The sequence below is a fragment of the Gymnoscopelus braueri genome (assembly GCF_963280865.1).
Source record: "Gymnoscopelus braueri genome assembly, chromosome: 7".
Lineage (NCBI taxonomy): Eukaryota > Metazoa > Chordata > Actinopteri > Myctophiformes > Myctophidae > Gymnoscopelus > Gymnoscopelus braueri.
In genome coordinates, this window is record NC_137608.1 from 57,861,409 (window position 1) to 57,882,416 (window position 21,008).

Here is a 21,008-nt window from a genome sequence, read left to right on the forward strand (position 1 = left end):
TAATAATTACCTCTGGGGGCGCCACAGGAGAAAGCAGCTTCTCTCCTTTCAGCAGACAAGACACATAGCTGTAGTAGCCAATCAGATCGGACAGGGAGGAGAACCTCCGCCCACCGATGTAATAGTCTCCACACATGGCAATGATCCTAAAGGGTTAAATATATGATATATGTAAATATATGATGTATGTAAATATATGATGTATGTAAATATATGACATATGTAAATATATGACGTATGTAAATATATGACGTATGTAAATATATGACGTATGTAAATATATGACATATGTAAATATATGACGTATGTAAATATATGATGTATGTAAATATATGATGTATGTAAATATATGATGTATGTAAATATATGATGTATGTAAATATATGATATATGTAAATATATGATATATGTAAATATATCACACACGTGCGTCCCGTCGTCATGGAGCCACAGAGAACACACACAAGCACCCGCTCATAAACAGTTCCAACAGCCCCCGTCGAGAACACACGTGTGTGTGTGTGTGTGTGTGTGTGTGTGTGTGTGTGTGTGTGTGTGCGTGTGCGTGTGCGTGTGCATGTGCGTGCGTGTGTGTGTGTGTGCTGTGCTAGTGCATGTCTTGTGTCCAGGTGACTAGTTGTGTTTACGTCCTGCTTGAACATGATTGAAAGCCCGCTTGGAAAAGGTTCACCATTTTGACAAGATTGAGGATAAAACTTAAAGCCCAAAGCCTTCAGAACGGCAGAGTTCAGCGTGAAGCCTCACCATAGTGATGACCGGAGGGCAGAAAAGACTGATTTAAACGCCGCAGATGCCAATTAGTGTTGTAAAGGGGAAAGTCTTCCGTGAGCGGATGGCATTTCCAAAATACACCGTGCCCTGTCTGTCTGTGCCCTGTCTGTCTGTCTGTCTGTCTGTCTGTCTGTCTGTCGCCAAACAATGACAGCATCACGAGAGAGAGAACGTACGCTGAGGTAACCTGAACGATCGCCTCAAAACACACTCGGCCGTTTCTTTACTGAGGTTACGTTTCTTTACTGAGGTTACGCTTCTTTACTGAGGTTACGCTTCTTTACTGAGGTTACGCTTCTTTACTGAGGTTACGTTTCTTTACTGAGGTTACGTTTCTTTACTGAGGTTACGTTTCTTTACTGAGGTTACGCTTCTTTACTGAGGTTACGCTTCTTTACTGAGGTTACGTTTCTTTACTGAGGTTACGTTTCTTTACTGAGGTTACGCTTCTTTACTGAGGTTACGCTTCTTTACTGAGGTTACGAACCTCTTTACTGAGGTTACGAACCTCTTTACTGAGGTTACGTTTCTTTACTGAGGTTACGTTTCTTTACTGAGGTTACGTTTCTTTACTGAGGTTACGTTTCTTTACTGAGGTTACGTTTCTTTACTGAGGTTACGCTTCTTTACTGAGGTTACGCTTCTTTACTGAGGTTACGTTTCTTTACTGAGGTTACGTTTCTTTACGTTTCTTTACTGAGGTTACGTTTCTTTACTGAGGTTACGTTTCTTTACTGAGGTTACGCTTCTTTACTGAGGTTACGCTTCTTTACCGAGGTTACGCTTCTTTACCGAGGTTACGCTTCTTTACCGAGGTTACGTTTCTTTACCAAGGTTACGTTTCTTTACCGAGGTTACGTTTCTTTACCGAGGTGACGTTTCTTTACCGAGGTGACGTTTCTTTACCGAGGTGACGTTTCTTTACCGAGGTTACGCTTCTTTACCGAGGTTACGCTTCTTTACCGAGGTTACGCTTCTTTACCGAGGTTACGCTTCTTTACCGAGGTTACGCTTCTTTACCGAGGTTACGCTTCTTTACCGAGGTTACGCTTCTTTACCGAGGTTACGTTTCTTTACCGAGGTTACGTTTCCTTACCGAGGTTACGTTTCCTTACCGAGGTTACGCTTCTTTACCGAGGTTACGCTTCTTTACCGAGGTTACGTTTCTTTACCGAGGTTACGTTTCTTTACGTTTCTTTACTGAGGTTACGTTTCTTTACTGAGGTTACGTTTCTTTACTGAGGTTACGTTTCTTTACTGAGGTTACGCTTCTTTACTGAGGTTACGTTTCTTTACCGAGGTTACGTTTCTTTACCGAGGTTACGTTTCTTTACCGAGGTTACGTTTCTTTACCGAGGTTACGTTTCTTTACCGAGGTTACGTTTCTTTACCGAGGTTACGTTTCTTTACCGAGGTTACGCTTCTTTACCGAGGTTACGCTTCTTTACCGAGGTTACGTTTCTTTACCGAGGTTACGTTTCTTTACCAAGGTTACGTTTCCTTACCGAGGTTACGTTTCCTTACCCGTTTCTTTACTGAGGTTACGTTTCTTTACTGAGGTTACGTTTCTTTACTGAGGTTACGTTTCTTCACTGAGGTTACGTTTCTTTACTGAGGTTACGTTTCTTCACTGAGGTTACGTTTCTTTACTGAGGTTACGTTTCTTTACTGAGGTTACGTTTCTTTACTGAGGTTACGCTTTACCTGGTGGTGGCCACCGTTCCCAGGTCGGCGGGTTTGATCCGGGGCGGTTTACAATTTAGTAAAAAGGCCTAACTAATAAAGAAAATGACATATTATATTAATTGGGGTATATTCTTTATTAGTTAGGCCTTTTCACTAAATTGTAAACCGGCACCCTGAAGTCATTTTTCACTTAACACATTCAGCGCCAGAATTGTATAATAACAGATTACGTTTGGTGCCAGAGATCTCACCGTTGAGCTGCGCGGCGCTGTTTGAGCTGTAGACTCCACCACGTGCATTCCATGTGAAACAAAGCACGCGCTCATTTTGCACGATGGTCCTGGCTAACGCCTGGAACGATAACATCTCTCACGCGGGTCACAATTCCGCAGCGATCGCTCATACAAAATGAGTCGTTTTTCCCAACGTAAAAAGTTTCAGAGTTATAGGGGTTTTAGAGAAGGAGACGGAACGGAAGCGGATGGGAGCCATGTTTTCTGGCACGGTGATCTATAAGGCCCTTCCTTCTCAGAATCACCACGGGTGATTCCAGAGCTGCTCCAGCCCCTCCCGTGTGGAAAAAAACAAAAGAGACTGAAAACACGGTTCAGACCGTGTTCGGCACCCAATGTGTTAAAAAAGACAAAAAGAGTTAAGTCTCTGCTCAAAGCAATTCATTTTTTAAAGAGCTGTTGTCCTCCATTATTAAGTTGCCTTCCCTACCCTAAACAGGGTGTGTGTGTGTGTGTGTGCGTGTGTGCGTGCGTGCGTGTGTGTACCTGAAGTGGTTGACTACGTTGGTCATACTAAGGAAGGACAGGACGAAGGATCCAGGCCGTCGGTCGCTCTCTCTGATCAGGTAACTCCCTGGATTCCTGGCCTGACGGAGCCGCTCCTCTGCAATGGTACGATCCAACTTCCCATGGTACCACCTATAACACACAATGAGTTAATGGTACGATCCAACTTCCCATGGTACCACCTATAACACACAATGAGTTAATGGTACGATCCAACTTCCCATGGTACCACCTATAACACACAGTGAGTTAATGGTACGATCCAACTTCCCATGGTACCACCTATAACACACAATGAGTTAATGGTACGATCCAACTTCCCATGGTACCACCTATAACACACAATGAGTTAATGGTACGATCCAACTTCCCATGGTACCACCTATAACACACAATGAGTTAATGGTACGATCCAACTTCCCATGGTACCACCTATAACACACAATGAGTTAATGGTACGATCCAACTTCCCATGGTACCACCTATAACACACAGTGAGTTAATGGTACGATCCAACTTCCCATGGTACCACCTATAACACACAATGAGTTAATGGTACGATCCAACTTCCCATGGTACCACCTATAACACACAATGAGTTAATGGTACGATCCAACTTCCCATGGTACCACCTATAACACACAGTGAGTTAATGGTACGATCCAACTTCCCATGTTACCACCTATAACACACAATGAGTTAATGGTACGATCCAACTTCCCATGTTACCACCTATAACACACAATGAGTTAATGGTACGAACATGAGAATAAACCTTTTTCCACAAACATGTCATATTTTTATCAGATGTGTCAGATTCTCTATGTTTTTAACTGTTGTAAAAATGCACCATATATATATATATGTGTGTGTATATATATATATATATATATATATATATATATATATATATATATATATATATATATATATGTAGATAGATATACATCCTTTTTGTTTGAACTTTATTTAGAGTAGTCAGTATGAACTCATTTCACCCTTTTCTCACAATTTACTCATAATGCCAAATAATTCCTCCACACACATGTCTGTGTTCTCACTGCTGTTATATCCTACTGGTATATCCTACCAGTGAGGAGCCTCCACCGGGAGGACATACTGTCCTACTGGCTCACCTACCAGTGAGGAGCCTCCACCGGGAGGACATACTGTCCTACTGGCTCACCTACCAGTGAGGAGCCTCCACCGGGAGATAAAGGCACTATAATGATATATTGTGTTTATCCAAGGTGCTTTACAATGTGCAACACACACACACACACACGTGTGTGTGTGTGTGTGTGTGTGTGTGTGTGTGTGTGTGTGTGTGTGTGTGTGTGTGTGTGTGTGTGTGTGTGTGTGTGTGTGTGTGTGTGTGTGTGTGTGTGTGTGTGTGTGTGAGAATACAGTATCAGACACTCTTTAGGAAGACGAGTGACTTTCTTTTCATCCAATACAAATGAGCATTTTATCTGGGTTAACTAATGTAGACGGGACAAAAGGCGGGTCAGTGAAATAACTAGGGGTATCACGATACGCCTAATTCACGATTCGATTCGACTTTCGATATTAAGGTCACGATTCGATTCGATTTTCGATAGGATATATATTTTTAAAACGTCCTTTTTTTCAGCTTTGAGGGCTATATGATTATTAATTTAGACTATTGTCTTGATTTGTAAAGAAAAACACATGTTTCTCAATAAGTCCCTTTTATTTGAATAATATCAAATGAGAATGAGAATAACAAAAAGGGTTTTATGCCCTAACAACAACTGTCATTTTCAGATTCTTCTTTAAGATGAGTTAACAACAAGAAGCTCTATAAGAAAATAAAATCTAAATACAAAGATGAACATGTAAGAAAAAAGGATCCAAAGACAACTGTTATTTGGCTACATGTTCTTAAACATCTTAAAGTATGTTCACATTGTTTGAACAGGTAAGAGCTTTAACAAACAAGAAATGTGAATAATAAGCTAAGCCAGGGGTCTTCAACAGGTTTTTTTCTTTTTTACCTTAACCCCATCCCTTTTCTGAGGTGAACTTTAGCCAAAAATAGCAGATCTACAAGCTCACAACGCCTCGCGCTGTGAGGCGTTGTGAGCTTGTAGATCGGCGATGTTTGGCCGAGAGGTATAGGTGTAGAGGGGAAAAGAGAAGACGGAGAAACTATCAATGTGGAGCATAATGGACAAACGGTAGCCGTTTTGTCAACAACGCGTCGGGTGCCCTCATAATTCACTGGGAAGCCAAAATATTGTCAGACTTTTGACTTAAAGGAAGTGGGAGGGTTTTCCAATTCTTCCGTTTGTGTATCATCATTACCATCACTGGCTTCAGCAGTGGCCATGGTGAAATGTAAAGTAGTAGTACAGACACAACGCTACAGCGGTCTCTCTCTCTGTCTACTCCAAACTCCTCTGTGGTGTGTGTGTGTGTTGGTCCTGTCGTCTTTTTTTTCTCCCCCGTCGTAAGCAGCATGCGCGATGCACGGAAAAACACAACAGCTGCTCGCAGCATGGCTTCACCCGGACGTGCAATCGGATGTGCGCATGCAAAAAGTAAAAGTATTATTTTTTAATTAACCCTGGAATCGCGATATGGCTTTTGATTTCGATACACTGTATCGAACGTCATTTTCGGTTCGATTTCGATACGTATCGAGTATCGTGACACCCCTAGAAATAACAGTCATCGATTGGCTGTGAGAGGACAGAGGAGGCCATGAATCATACCAGACCTACAAATTCACAATGTCTCGCGGATGGACGTGCTTGTAGATCTGATATTGTCGCCACCCAACCCCCTCCTCCTACGGATCATACTATGAAGCATAACTGCTGCGTTTGGCTGAGCCCGCTAGCCTGTATGTCACACCACACACACACACACACACACACACACACACACACACACACACACACACACACACACACACACACACACACACACACACACACACACACACACAGTCTCCACACCAATGCAACCAGTTGTAAGAACTAGCAGAGGTTTGTACTGACCGGCTGAGGAGCTGCTATTATTATTATTATTATTATTATTATCATTATTATCATTATTATTATTATTATACTATTAGGACAGAATGGTAGTAAGTAGATGCTGTTGTGAATCATTGGTGTGGAGACTGTGGACTGGCTCTAATAAACAAGATAAACACATACATCAGATGCAAACATGAACCACTCTGTACCTAGCATCTACCTACCTAATACCACTCTGTACCTAGCATCTACCTACCTAATACCACTCTGTACCTAGCATCTACCTACCTAATACCACTCTGTACCTAGCATCTACCTACCTAATACCACTCTGTACCTAGCATCTACCTACCTAATACCACTCTGTACCTAGCATCTACCTACCTAATACCACTCTGTACCTAGCATCTACCTACCTAATACCACTCTGTACCTAGCATCTACCTACCTAATACCACTCTGCACCTAGCATTTACCTACCTAATACCACTCTGTACCTAGCATCTACCTACCTAATACCACTCTGTACCTAGTATCTACCTACCTAATACCACTCTGTACCTAGCATCTACCTACCTAATACCACTCTGTACCTAGCATCTACCTACCTAATACCACTCTGTACCTAGCATCTACCTACCTAATACCACTCTGTACCTAGCATCTACCTACCTAATACCACTCTGCACCTAGCATTTACCTACCTAATACCACTCTGTACCTAGCATCTACCTACCTAATACCACTCTGTACCTAGCATCTACCTACCTAATACCACTCTGTACCTAGCATCTACCTACCTAATACCACTCTGTACCTAGCATCTACCTACCTAATACCACTCTGTACCTAGCATCTACCTACCTAATACCACTCTGTACCTAGCATCTACCTACCTAATACCACTCTGTACCTAGCATCTACCTACCTAATACCACTCTGTACCTAGCATCTACCTACCTAATACCACTCTGCACCTAGCATTTACCTACCTAATACCACTCTGCATGACGGAACAGCAGCTTCACTAAACGTGTCATCTTTCCATAAGGTCAGTGTGTGTGTTGCTGCTTGGAGCATCAACACACACTCAACAAAGTTGCAGAACCCATGTTCAGGTGTCAGTCACACACCTGTGTGTGTCAGACACACACCTCTCAGCAGGTGTGTGCTCGCAGGTCACTCAAAACAAGAGCGATTACCAACAGAAGCATATTATTGGGGGATTTTTGGGAGCAGCTAGCCAGCTACCCACACGTTTAGCTGTGTTATTCATTCATTCATTCACCCACACGTTTAGCTGTGTTATTCATTCATTCATTCACCCACACGTTTAGCTGTGTTATTCATTCATTCATTCACCCACACGTTTAGCTGTGTTATTCATTCATTCATTCACCCACACGTTTAGCTGTGTTATTCATTCATTCATTCACCCACACGTTTAGCTGTGTTATTCATTCATTCATTCACCCACACGTTTAGCTGTGTTATTCATTCCACGATTGTGCGATCCTTACAAATCATACCTGGTTGTAAAGGTGACTAATCAACCATAACAATGATATAAAACACAATACAAAACAGTATTATTGAAGGGCAGAAATAATCCACCAACGTTAAGTTTCTGAACTTTTTGTGGGCAGTTTATTTTATGATGATATAATATAATAGACTACCAGACTCAGACTGCTCTACTTACACACACCTGGCTCTGTGCTGCATCTCTCTCTCTCTCTCTCTCTCTCTCTCTCTCTCTCTGTCTCTCTCTCTATCTCTCTCACCGCCTCTGTTGCCCGGACGACCGGTGAGCTGAGCGTAGCGGGACGGACCGAGGGCTCCGACACTTAACGCACAGCGAGTTCAAACCCTTCAGATGCAGCATGATGATGATGATGATGATGATGGCTCTACTACAGAACTACTGAACCAAACGGACCCTCATCTGCCTTCTGATGGGGAGGGGGGAGGAGTCTGGCTGTATGTGGGAGGAGTCTGCTGAAGGATATGATGATAGGCTGTATTATCCTCCTATTGTTCTGCTTCTTCTCTCCACTGTCATAAATACCATCATCCACATTATGATATGATATGAAATATGATATGGTTTATTATGATAGGATATGATGGGGTCTTCAACGTTTTCAGGCCAAAGACCCCCTAGCTGAGAGAACGATGAAGCTCTATAGTATAAAATTGTGTTTCAGAATTTGTACTTGTTCTGCTCTTTTTCCCCTCTTTGCCAAACATAGCAGATCTACAAGCTCACAACGCCTCGCGCTGCGAGGCGTTGTGAGCTTGTAGATCTGCTATGTTTGGCTAAAGTTCTTCTCAGAAAAGGGATGCTATGGTTCAAGTGATTCATGTAAAAAAATATAAATATCATATATCACATAAAGATTTGGCGGACCCCCTGTAATACCTGTGAGGACCCCCTGTTGAAGACCCCTGATATATGATATGAGTTCTGATAGAAGCTTCACTGACTAGAGCTGAGTCACCAGAATGACATTTAACTTCAAGCATTCATTGTCAAACACAAGAAATTGCGATTATGATTTAATTGTGTTTTCAGCATCGATCAGAACAGCGTCATCCCAAAACCTACAAAACCTAGACCACTTGTGCAAGGACGCGCTGTGATAGGCCAGTAGCCACTTTGAGTGGCAGTTGGGGCAAACGCTCTCACCAAAACATGATTTACTATTCTGTCCGTATCGGTACGTAACTATCGGTACGTAACTATCGGTACGTAACTATCGGTACGTAACTCTATCGGTACATAACTATCGGTACGTAACTATCGGTACGTAACTATCGGTACATAACTCTATCGGTACATAACTCTATCGGTACATAACTATCGGTACATAACTCTATCGGTACGTAACTATCGGTACATAACTATCTGTACGTAACTATCGGTACATAACTCTATCGGTACATAACTATCGGTACGTAACTATCGGTACGTAACTATCGGTACATAATTATCTGTACGTAACTATCGGTACATAACTATCGGTACGTAACTATCTGTACATAACTCTATCGGTACGTAACTATCGGTACATAACTATCTGTACGTAACTATCGGTACATAACTCTATCGGTACGTAACTATCGGTACGTAACTATCGGTACATAACTATCGGTACGTAACTATCGGTACGTAACTATCGGTACATAACTATCGGTACGTAACTATCGGTACGTAACTATCGGTACGTAACTATCGGTACATAACTATCGGTACGTAACTATCGGTACGTAACTATCGGTACGTAACTATCGGTACATAACTCTATCGGTACATAACTATCGGTACGTAACTATCGGTACGTAACTATCGGTACGTAACTATCGGTACGTAACTATCGGTACATAACTATCGGTACATAACTATCGGTACGTAACTATCGGTACATAACTCTATCGGTACGTAACTATCGGTACGTAACTATCGGTACGTAACTATCGGTACATAACTCTATCGGTACGTAACTATCGGTACGTAACTATCGGTACGTAACTATCGGTACGTAACTATCGGTACGTAACTCTATCGGTACGTAACTATCGGTACATAACTCTATCGGTACGTAACTATCGGTACGTAACTATCGGTACGTAACTATCGGTACGTAACTATCGGTACGTAACTATCGGTACATAACTATCGGTACATAACTATCGGTACGTAACTATCGGTACATAACTCTATCGGTACGTAACTATCGGTACGTAACTATCGGTACGTAACTATCGGTACATAACTCTATCGGTACGTAACTATCGGTACATAACTATCGGTACATAACTATCGGTACATAACTATCGGTACATAACTATCGGTACATAACTATCTGTACATAACTCTATCGGTACGTAACTATCGGTACGTAACTATCGGTACGTAACTATCGGTACGTAACTATCGGTACATAACTCTATCGGTACATAACTATCGGTACGTAACTATCGGTACGTAACTATCGGTACGTAACTATCGGTACGTAACTATCGGTACATAACTCTATCGGTACGTAACTATCGGTACGTAACTATCGGTACGTAACTATCGGTACATAACTCTATCGGTACATAACTATCGGTACGTAACTATCGGTACGTAACTATCGGTACGTAACTATCGGTACGTAACTATCGGTACATAACTCTATCGGTACGTAACTATCGGTACGTAACTATCGGTACGTAACTATCGGTACATAACTCTATCGGTACGTAACTATCGGTACGTAACTATCGGTACATAACTCTATCGGTACGTAACTATCGGTACATAACTCTATCGGTACGTAACTATCGGTACGTAACTATCGGTACGTAACTATCGGTACGTAACTATCGGTACATAACTATCGGTACGTAACTATCGGTACGTAACTATCGGTACGTAACTATCGGTACGTAACTCTATCGGTACGTAACTATCGGTACGTAACTATCGGTACGTAACTATCGGTACGTAACTATCGGTACATAACTATCGGTACGTAACTATCGGTACGTAACTATCGGTACGTAACTATCGGTACATAACTATCGGTACGTAACTATCGGTACGTAACTATCGGTACATAACTATCGGTACGTAACTATCGGTACGTAACTATCGGTACGTAACTATCGGTACGTAACTCTATCGGTACGTAACTATCGGTACGTAACTATCGGTACGTAACTATCGGTACATAACTATCGGTACATAACTATCGGTACGTAACTATCGGTACGTAACTATCGGTACGTAACTATCGGTACATAACTATCGGTACGTAACTATCGGTACATAACTATCGGTACGTAACTATCGGTACGTAACTATCGGTACGTAACTATCGGTACGTAACTATCGGTACGTAACTCTATCGGTACGTAACTATCGGTACATAACTCTATCGGTACGTAACTATCGGTACGTAACTATCGGTACGTAACTATCGGTACGTAACTATCGGTACGTAACTATCGGTACATAACTATCGGTACATAACTATCGGTACGTAACTATCGGTACATAACTCTATCGGTACGTAACTATCGGTACGTAACTATCGGTACGTAACTATCGGTACATAACTCTATCGGTACGTAACTATCGGTACATAACTATCGGTACATAACTATCGGTACATAACTATCGGTACATAACTATCGGTACATAACTATCTGTACATAACTCTATCGGTACGTAACTATCGGTACGTAACTATCGGTACGTAACTATCGGTACGTAACTATCGGTACATAACTCTATCGGTACATAACTATCGGTACGTAACTATCGGTACGTAACTATCGGTACGTAACTATCGGTACGTAACTATCGGTACATAACTCTATCGGTACGTAACTATCGGTACGTAACTATCGGTACGTAACTATCGGTACATAACTCTATCGGTACATAACTATCGGTACGTAACTATCGGTACGTAACTATCGGTACGTAACTATCGGTACGTAACTATCGGTACATAACTCTATCGGTACGTAACTATCGGTACGTAACTATCGGTACGTAACTATCGGTACATAACTCTATCGGTACGTAACTATCGGTACGTAACTATCGGTACATAACTCTATCGGTACGTAACTATCGGTACATAACTCTATCGGTACGTAACTATCGGTACGTAACTATCGGTACGTAACTATCGGTACGTAACTATCGGTACATAACTATCGGTACGTAACTATCGGTACGTAACTATCGGTACGTAACTATCGGTACGTAACTCTATCGGTACGTAACTATCGGTACGTAACTATCGGTACGTAACTATCGGTACGTAACTATCGGTACATAACTATCGGTACGTAACTATCGGTACGTAACTATCGGTACGTAACTATCGGTACATAACTATCGGTACGTAACTATCGGTACGTAACTATCGGTACATAACTATCGGTACGTAACTATCGGTACGTAACTATCGGTACGTAACTATCGGTACGTAACTCTATCGGTACGTAACTATCGGTACGTAACTATCGGTACGTAACTATCGGTACATAACTATCGGTACATAACTATCGGTACGTAACTATCGGTACGTAACTATCGGTACGTAACTATCGGTACATAACTATCGGTACGTAACTATCGGTACATAACTATCGGTACGTAACTATCGGTACATAACTATCGGTACGTAACTATCGGTACATAACTATCGGTACGTAACTATCGGTACATAACTATCGGTACGTAACTATCGGTACATAACTATCGGTACGTAACTATCGGTACATAACTATCGGTACGTAACTATCGGTACATAACTATCGGTACATAACTATCGGTACATAACTATCGGTACGTAACTATCGGTACGTAACTATCGGTACGTAACTATCGGTACGTAACTATCGGTACATAACTATCGGTACATAACTATCGGTACATAACTATCGGTACGTAACTATCGGTACGTAACTATCGGTACGTAACTATCGGTACGTAACTATCGGTACGTAACTATCGGTACGTAACTATCGGTACGTAACTATCGGTACGTAACTGGAACGGCACTGAGTCGGCCCAAGCGAACTTCGCAGCGTTCGGCACGGCAACTCGCTCTCTCTAGCTCGCTCGGCGGTGCCTCACGTGGCTCAAGTTGGCTTGAGACGGCGCTCCTCCGTGGCGGTCCAGAACTATACGGGATAAAGAAACAGCCTGCAGTTGTTGTAGGCACTTCCACGTTGGCCACAGAAGGGGGCGTGGTTATAGCACAAGTTGTATAGGCTTTAGTATGTTGCATCAGAACATATAAAATAAACTGCTTTTCCGTTTGGCTTTTAGACAAAACTTCCAAAAGGCTGGAATGACAAATAATTAAGAAGAAATGACTGACATTTTATTAACCCTAAACATCATAGAAATAGCAGATCTACAAGCTCACAACAACGCATGTAGATCTGCTATTTCTGGAAGATGTATGAACATATTTCAACATGGCAAAAGCAGCAGTGTGGGATGGTGAGACACACACACACACACACACACACACACACACACACACACACACACACACACACACACACACACACACACAGTGACCTACATGCACCTTACAGTGAGTTAGTTTACAAGCAGCTGGCTTCAGCCAAGCTAATAAATCAAATCACACCGTCTGTTATGAGGCCAGATACACCCCCCCCCCCACACCCACACCCACACACACACACACACACACAGCAGAGCTGCTAATATAAACACTGGAAGGGTTTTGTGCAGAAAACCAACTATTTTGCAAATCACCCTGAATAACACTAACAGTAAATCATTCTGTGATATTTTAGGAGCTCAAGTTTCCACAATGGAAAACAATTATGAGAAAAGGTAAGAGCAGCTGCTATACACACAACGGCCTGCAGGGGCTTACTGAGTGAGCCCACACACTAGAGCAGTGTTTATCAACCTTTTTTGTGCCAAGGCACACCTGGCTTAGCCAAAAGATCCCAGGGCACATCTAGATATACGGTATATATATATATATATATATATATATATATATATATATATATATATATATATATATATATATATATATATATATATATATATATACATATATATATATATACACACACACACACACACACACACACACACACACACACACACACACACACACACACACACACACACACACACACACACACACACACACACACACACACACACACACACACACACACACACACACACACATTATTGGGCAGGTATAAAGAAACCTTGACCATTACAAATATATAAATCTTTGGCCTACAAATATATACACTTGGGTCACTTCAAGTTCTTCTTTGGTAAGTATATTTGGTACCCAATATACTTCTAATATCTGATAATAATATCTAATAATCTGATCCCGATAGCGTTATTGCGGACGCATGCGCTGTTGCCCACTACAGACGAACACAAAAACTCTCGCCCCAAAACAGTCACCCCCGGGGAAATCCGGTGATATTCACCTGGTATTCCTAAACGTAACCTCATTAAACTATGCCTAAACCAAACCTTATTCCTAAACGTAACCTCAGTAAAACTAATATGGCTAACCGTAAACTTAATTCTAACCTTATCCTCAGTAAAACAAACGTCCGCGAAAAGAAATGGGGGCGAGCGTGTTTTGGGGCGAGTTTTCCGGTTATATCCACGGCACCACGGCTTGAGTTACAAGAGATTCTCTCCGTGGCGTGGAGGAGTAATTAAACACTACAAACGTTGACACAAACACACTGGAGTGATTTAGAAGCACTTCATAAGAAAACTAACACTTATGTATTGTTTTATTGTTGGACATTCATCATGGCAGGTTCTAACATGGGCTTTTAGCAGGTACGACGTTCAGGTCCGCCGTATCGACCCGTTCCGACCCACTTAGTAATACTGACTGAGTGCCAAAGCATGTTGTACCCCCTGTGCCCTTACACAGTACCAGGTAGGACAACAGATTTGCATTCCTATGGGTGATGGTCGCTACACTGAATGGACTCGGCCGTGGCTGTGTGTGAAACGGATGATGGCCGTATCGATTGACAGACGATCGGCGCTATTGTTCTGGAGGGGCTGGGTTCACACTTTCTTCAAACGGCGCGGAACACCTCAGCAGTACTCAGCAGTACTCAGCAGTACTCAGCAGTACTCAGCAGTACTCGCAGACCAAAATTGGGACGTTTGCCAGGGTTGATAAACACTGCACTAGAGGGTAGCACGGGTCCGCCCGGAACCGAAAACCAAGCCGATTCGGGCCAAAAAATTGACATGTCCCTCGGGATCGGTTCCAATTGCCACGGTTCTCGGTCGGATCCATTTGAAATGGATGGACCCGTGTTGACCCGTGTTGACCCGACGACCAGCTATTTATTATTATTATATTAATCTCTTTAACCTTTGGTTTCAAAATGAGACCAATGCGTTGTAATTACTCTCCCAAATCCATATCTCCTGTTCTCTCATAGTTTAATGTTAACAGCCAATCTCATGCGCACAGCACTGCAGTTAAAGAATACCAAAACAGTCGTAACCTCAAAAAAACGTAACCGCAAACGTAAATTCAAGGCTAATAATCGATAGAAAATAAGTATTATTTTGGGTGAACTACACCTTTTACCTCTGTGTGCGTGTGTGTGTGCGTGTGTGTGTGTGTGTGTGTGTGTGTGTGTGTTCCTCTCTCTCACACACTGAATACTGTATCATAGACACTCTTTAGGAAGACGAGGGACTTTCTTTTCATCCAATACAAATGAGCATTTTATCTGGGTTAACTAATGTAGGCGGGACAAAAGGCGGGGTCTGTGAAATAACAGTCATCGATTGGCTGTGAGAGGCCATGAATCACAGCAGACCTACAAATTGACAACGTCTCGTGGATGGACGCGATGTGAGCTTGTAGATCTGCTGTTTTTGAATCTTTGAATACATATACTTTTTAAAGCAAACATTTGTAACTCAAATATTTGCTTCTGGGGGATTCTACAAATGTCTTATAAATCCTCCTAACAGTTTTTTTTTTTTTACTTATGTTGCTATACACAAATCAACGGAGCGCTGCCCTGTAGGGGGCGCCACCATTGCTGCGGTTTCAGACTAGGTCAGCTGCTGCTGCCGTTCTGTCCGTCTGTTGACGTTACTCTTCACCTGCTGGGCTGTTGGAGCAGACATAAACTACACAGGTTCTGTTGACGTTACTCTTCACCTGCTTGGCTGTTGGAGCAGACATAAACTACACAGGTTCTGTTGACGTTACTCTTCACCTGCTGGGCTGTTGGAGCAGCCATAAACTACACAGGTTCTGTTGACGTTACTCTTTACCTGCTGGGCTGTTGGAGCAGCCATAAACTACACAGGTTCTGTTGACGTTACTCTTCACCTGCTGGGCTGTTGGAGCAGCCATAAACTACACAGGTTCTGTTGACGTTACTCTTCACCTGCTGGGCTGTTGGAGCAGCCATAAACTACACAGGTTCTGTTGACGTTACTCTTCACCTGCTGGGCTGTTGGAGCAGCCATAAACTACACAGGTTCTGTTGACGTTACTCTTCACCTGCTGGGCTGTTGGAGCAGACATAAACTACACAGGTTCTGTTGACGTTACTCTTTACCTGCTGGGCTGTTGGAGCAGACATAAACTACACAGGTTCTGTTGACGTTACTCTTCACCTGCTGGGCTGTTGGAGCAGACATAAACTACACAGGTTCTGTTGACGTTACTCTTTACCTGCTGGGCTGTTGGAGCAGCCATAAACTACACAGGTTCTGTTGACGTTACTCTTTACCTGCTGGGCTGTTGGAGCAGACATAAACTACACAGGTTCTGTTGACGTTACTCTTTACCTGCTGGGCTGTTGGAGCAGCCATAAACTACACAGGTTCATCTTTGTAAAGTTAGTAAAAGTTAGTAAAAAGCAGGTAAAAGAGCGTGAGCGGCCAGTGACAGCACCTGACACAGTCTGACAGCGCCCCCTACAGGCCAGCGCTCTGTGGATTCCTGTATACTCACTCAGTGGTTCTCAAACCTTTTCATGTCAAGGACCACCCAAAATGATATGTATTTAGTTGCGGACCCCCATCTCAAAATATGTTGTTCCAGGGACGACCGGAAGCAAAGATTTGAGTTAAAAATGTGTATATATATATATATATATATATATATATATATTCAAAGATTCAAAAATAGCAGCTCTACAAGCTCATAACCCTGAGCTTGTATATCTGCTATTTTTGAATAGCCAGAGAAAACTAAAATGACACACAGATGCTTTCCCAGATTGAATGGATTAACATGGAATAACTGCTGCAGCAGGATATGAATACAAGATCATCTTCACTACATCACCACCTGTTTGTTATTAATAATGATGACATCACCACCTGTTTGTTATTAATAATGATGACATCACCACCTGTTTGTTATTAATAATGATGACATCACCACCTGTTTGTTATTAATAATGATGACATCACCACCTGTTTGTTATTCATAATGATGACATCACCACCTGTTTGTTATTAATAATGATGACATCACCACCTGTTTGTTATTAATAATGATGACATCACCACCTGTGTGTTATTAATAATTATGACATCTAGACTAATGCAGCTTTCTGGCGCGCTACTACTGCAGCTCTGGCTACCTTTGAGAAATCTCACAACTTCTAAGCGACGAGCTATTAGCCCGAGACCAGACAGAGGTAGCAGGACAGACCAGACAGTGGTAGACGGACAGACCAGACAGTGGTAGCCTGACAGACCAGACAGTGGTAGCCGCGAGTACGAGAGAAAGTGGTTTGAGCGTCAGGGACCCTGGATACCGCCTTCACAAATATAAAAGGTAAACAGGGTCCTGAAAGGGGCTACAGTTTGACCTGCATTAGACCACAGATACCAACGAACCATTTGCACACTATAAGAGTCCATTTGGTTTCTAACTACAAATTGCCTGGGGACCCCCTGGAACCCCCTCAAGGACCCCGGGGGTCCCTGGAGTGGACCCCACTTTGTAAACCATAGAAATAGAAACCTAGATTCCTCATTGGTCCATAGATATAGAAACCTAGATTCCTCATTGGCCGCTGCAGTTCATTATTGTATCTGCGGGCGCCATATTCTGGAAGGCAGGCTGCCACTCAAAGTGACTACTGGCCAATCACAGCGCGTCGATTACACCAAACTAAACACATGTTACACTAGTGACCAGAGGAATCATTTAGGAGGCGCACACACGGCCTCCTGATGGAGGAATCATTTAGGAGGCGCACACACGGCCTCCTGATGGAGGAATCATTTAGGAGGCGCACACACAGACCTCATGATGGAGGAATCATTTAGGAGGCGCACACACGGCCTCCTGATGGAGGAATCATTTAGGAGGCGCACACACGGCCTCCTGATGGAGGAATCATTTAGGAGGCGCACACAGACCAGATCAGAACCTGAACATGGTTTTGATCCCAGGCTCTGACCAAGGATCTACGTCCTCCCGGTGGAGGCTCCTCACTGGCAGGTGAGAGTCAGTAAGATACAACAGCAGTGACATCACAGAGAGGAACCAATCAGCATGAGGAATAGGAGGTTAAACAACAACAATAATAACATAAAGGTTCTTACTGGTTGGTGGGCGGGGCTGACAGAGGGAACACCACCTCCTCCTCCTCGTACTCTGGCCCGTCCTGCATGTCGCTCTCATCCACCGTGCCCAGACCCCCCAGACCCCCCGGGACCCCCGGGGGAGGAGGTGGAGGCAGTGGCAGCGAGGGGAAGGAGGTCCCGTCCGGCCCCTCTGAGGGAGGAGAGGAGCTGATGATGGAGAGAGCCTCTCCTCCACACAGCACAGGGTGGTACACCTCCTGCAGAGGAGAGTCCGGGGAGGAGGTGCTGCTGTTGTTGTTGTGTCCCAGATCAGAGCCTCTGACCCGGGGAGAGCAGGAGGAGGAGGAGGAGGAGGAGGGCTGGCTGTAGAGGGAGGAGGAGGGGAGGTCTGAGCCTCCTGGAGGAGGAGAACCACAGCCTCCTGGAGGAGGAGAACCACAGCCTCCTGGAGGAGGAGAACCACAGCCTCCTGGAGGAGGAGAACCAGAGCCTCCTGGAGGAGGAGAACCACAGCCTCCTGGAGGAGGAGAACCACAGCCTCCTGGAGGAGGAGAACCACAGCCTCCTGGAGGAGGAGAACCAGAGCCTCCTGGAGGAGGAGAACCACAGCCTCCTGGAGGAGGAGAACCACAGCCTCCTGGAGGAGGAGAACCACAGCCTCCCGGCTCCTCCGCGCTGAGCTCCCCGGCCATCATGCTGCTTCAGAGGGGAGAAAGAGAGTCCTTCTGCCCCTCTGATGGACCAATAGGATCCTCTGATGGACCAATAGGATCCTCTGATGGACCAATAGGATCCTCTGATGGACCAATAGGATCCTCTGATGGACCAATAGGAGGTCTGGTAGATCACTGGATCTCTCTTTATGTCCCAGTAGATCCCTCACTGCTCTACGGCCGAATGAGCCCCAAATACACCGATAAAACACCTAACCATAAACACCTAACCATAAACACCTAACCATAAACACCTAGCTCTAACCATAAACACCTAACCATAAACACCTAGCTCTAACCATAAACACCTAACCATAAACACCTAGCTCTAACCATAAACACCTAGCTCTAACCATAAACACCTAGCTCTAACCATAAACACCTAGCTCTAACCATAAACACCTAGCTCTAACCATAAACAAATAACTCTATCCTGGGTTAAAACACGTTCCAGCCAACCAGCTAACGTTAGCCTCAGGAAGCTAACTATTAGCCCGTTAGCTGGAGGAGAAAGCTAGCGTGGCTTTTATTTTAACAAGGTTGAAATAAACACCGGACTGAAGCTTTAATTCATGCATAAAGTCTCATTTAAACCAAGAAGCTCTTCGTTGAGTTGAATCTGTTTCTCTTTGTTTTTAACGTGAAGCGACGTTAGCTTAATGCTAGCATGCTATGCTAGCATGCTATGCTAGCAGCTCTTTAATGAAGACAAACTTAATGTCTTCATTATTTATTTCCTGAGTTTAAAGTTTAAACTTTAAAGTTCCTGTAAATGTAATAATAATATTAGAGATATAAAACACACTCTGCTCATAAACAGGTTAAAATATAAAAATATAAACTCATGTTTTCACTGTCTGTGATTCCAGTCCATTTGTGTAGCTGTTGCTGTGTGTAGTTGTTATTGTGTGTCTGTTAGTCTGAATCCTGTTGTTGTTTGTTTGGTTTCCTCACACAGTGTCCAGACACACAAGCGCGCACACAAGCATGCACGCGCGCACACACACACAGACACACCTTAGTTACACAAAAACACACAAATCTCTCTTTCTATAATTACAGATCCTGAGCCGCTCCGTGTGTTCAAAAACACTTTAGTTAATAAAGTTTATTCTCTCTCTCTCTCTCTCTCTCTCTCTCTCTCTCTCTCTCTCTCTCTCTCTCTCTCTCTCTCTCTCTCTCTCTGGACATAAGGAACTTTTATGCCTGCATCCTGTTCCAAAGACACATACATATGATAATAAATAAATAAATAAATAATCATCCTAATCCTATATAGTCCTTTGTGCTCTTCTACAATTCTTATTTATTATTACTAACATTAACATTGATATTATTATTCATTTCATGAAAGATTAAATGATGTCATATGAAATATACATATGACATATTTGAGCTAATTATCAATATTCAACACACACTTTACTTGATAAGATCCCATGAACTCTGTAGCTTGTAGAATGTTTGAATTTATGGGAGGGAGTGGGAGATGTGCCTTATAGTTACTATAGAAGATGTACCTTATAGTTACTACAGAAGATGTGCCTTATGGTTAATATAGAAGATGTGCCTTATAGTTACTATAGAAGATGTGCCTTATGGTTAATATAGAAGATGTGCCTTATAGTTACTATAGAAGATGTACCTTATGGTTAATATAGAAGATGTGCCTTATAGTTACTATAGAAGATGTACCTTATAGTTACTATAGAAGATGTGCCTTATAGTTACTGTAGAAGATGTGCCTTATAGTTACTATAGAAGATGTGCCTTATAGTTACTATAGAAGATGTGCCTTATAGTTACTATAGAAGATGTGCCTTATAGTTACTATAGAAGATGTGCCTTATAGTTACGATAGAAGATGTGCCTTATA

General features: G+C 42.8%; 1 protein-coding gene across 3 annotated transcripts in view; it reads right to left on the reverse strand.

Annotated features, from left to right (window-relative positions):
• Nucleotides 1-20,239, reverse strand: part of LOC308088083 (ras GTPase-activating protein 1-like) — a 63,612-nt gene extending 43,373 nt beyond the window's left edge. The window contains exons 1-4 of one of the 3 annotated variants that reach the window (XM_080432431.1): nt 19,535-20,239; nt 18,438-19,372; nt 3,258-3,410; nt 11-146 (exon numbers count right to left, since the gene is read on the reverse strand). In XM_080432431.1, the coding sequence (XP_080288557.1) occupies nt 11-146; nt 3,258-3,410; nt 18,438-19,114 (966 nt within the window). In that variant the 5' untranslated portion in view covers nt 19,115-19,372; nt 19,535-20,239. Of the gene's footprint in view, nt 1-10; nt 147-3,257; nt 3,411-18,437 lie in introns of all 3 variants that reach the window. The other 2 variants (XM_080432432.1, XM_080432430.1) reach the window with 2 other exon arrangements.
• Between the last annotated feature and the right edge of the window lie 769 nt (nt 20,240-21,008).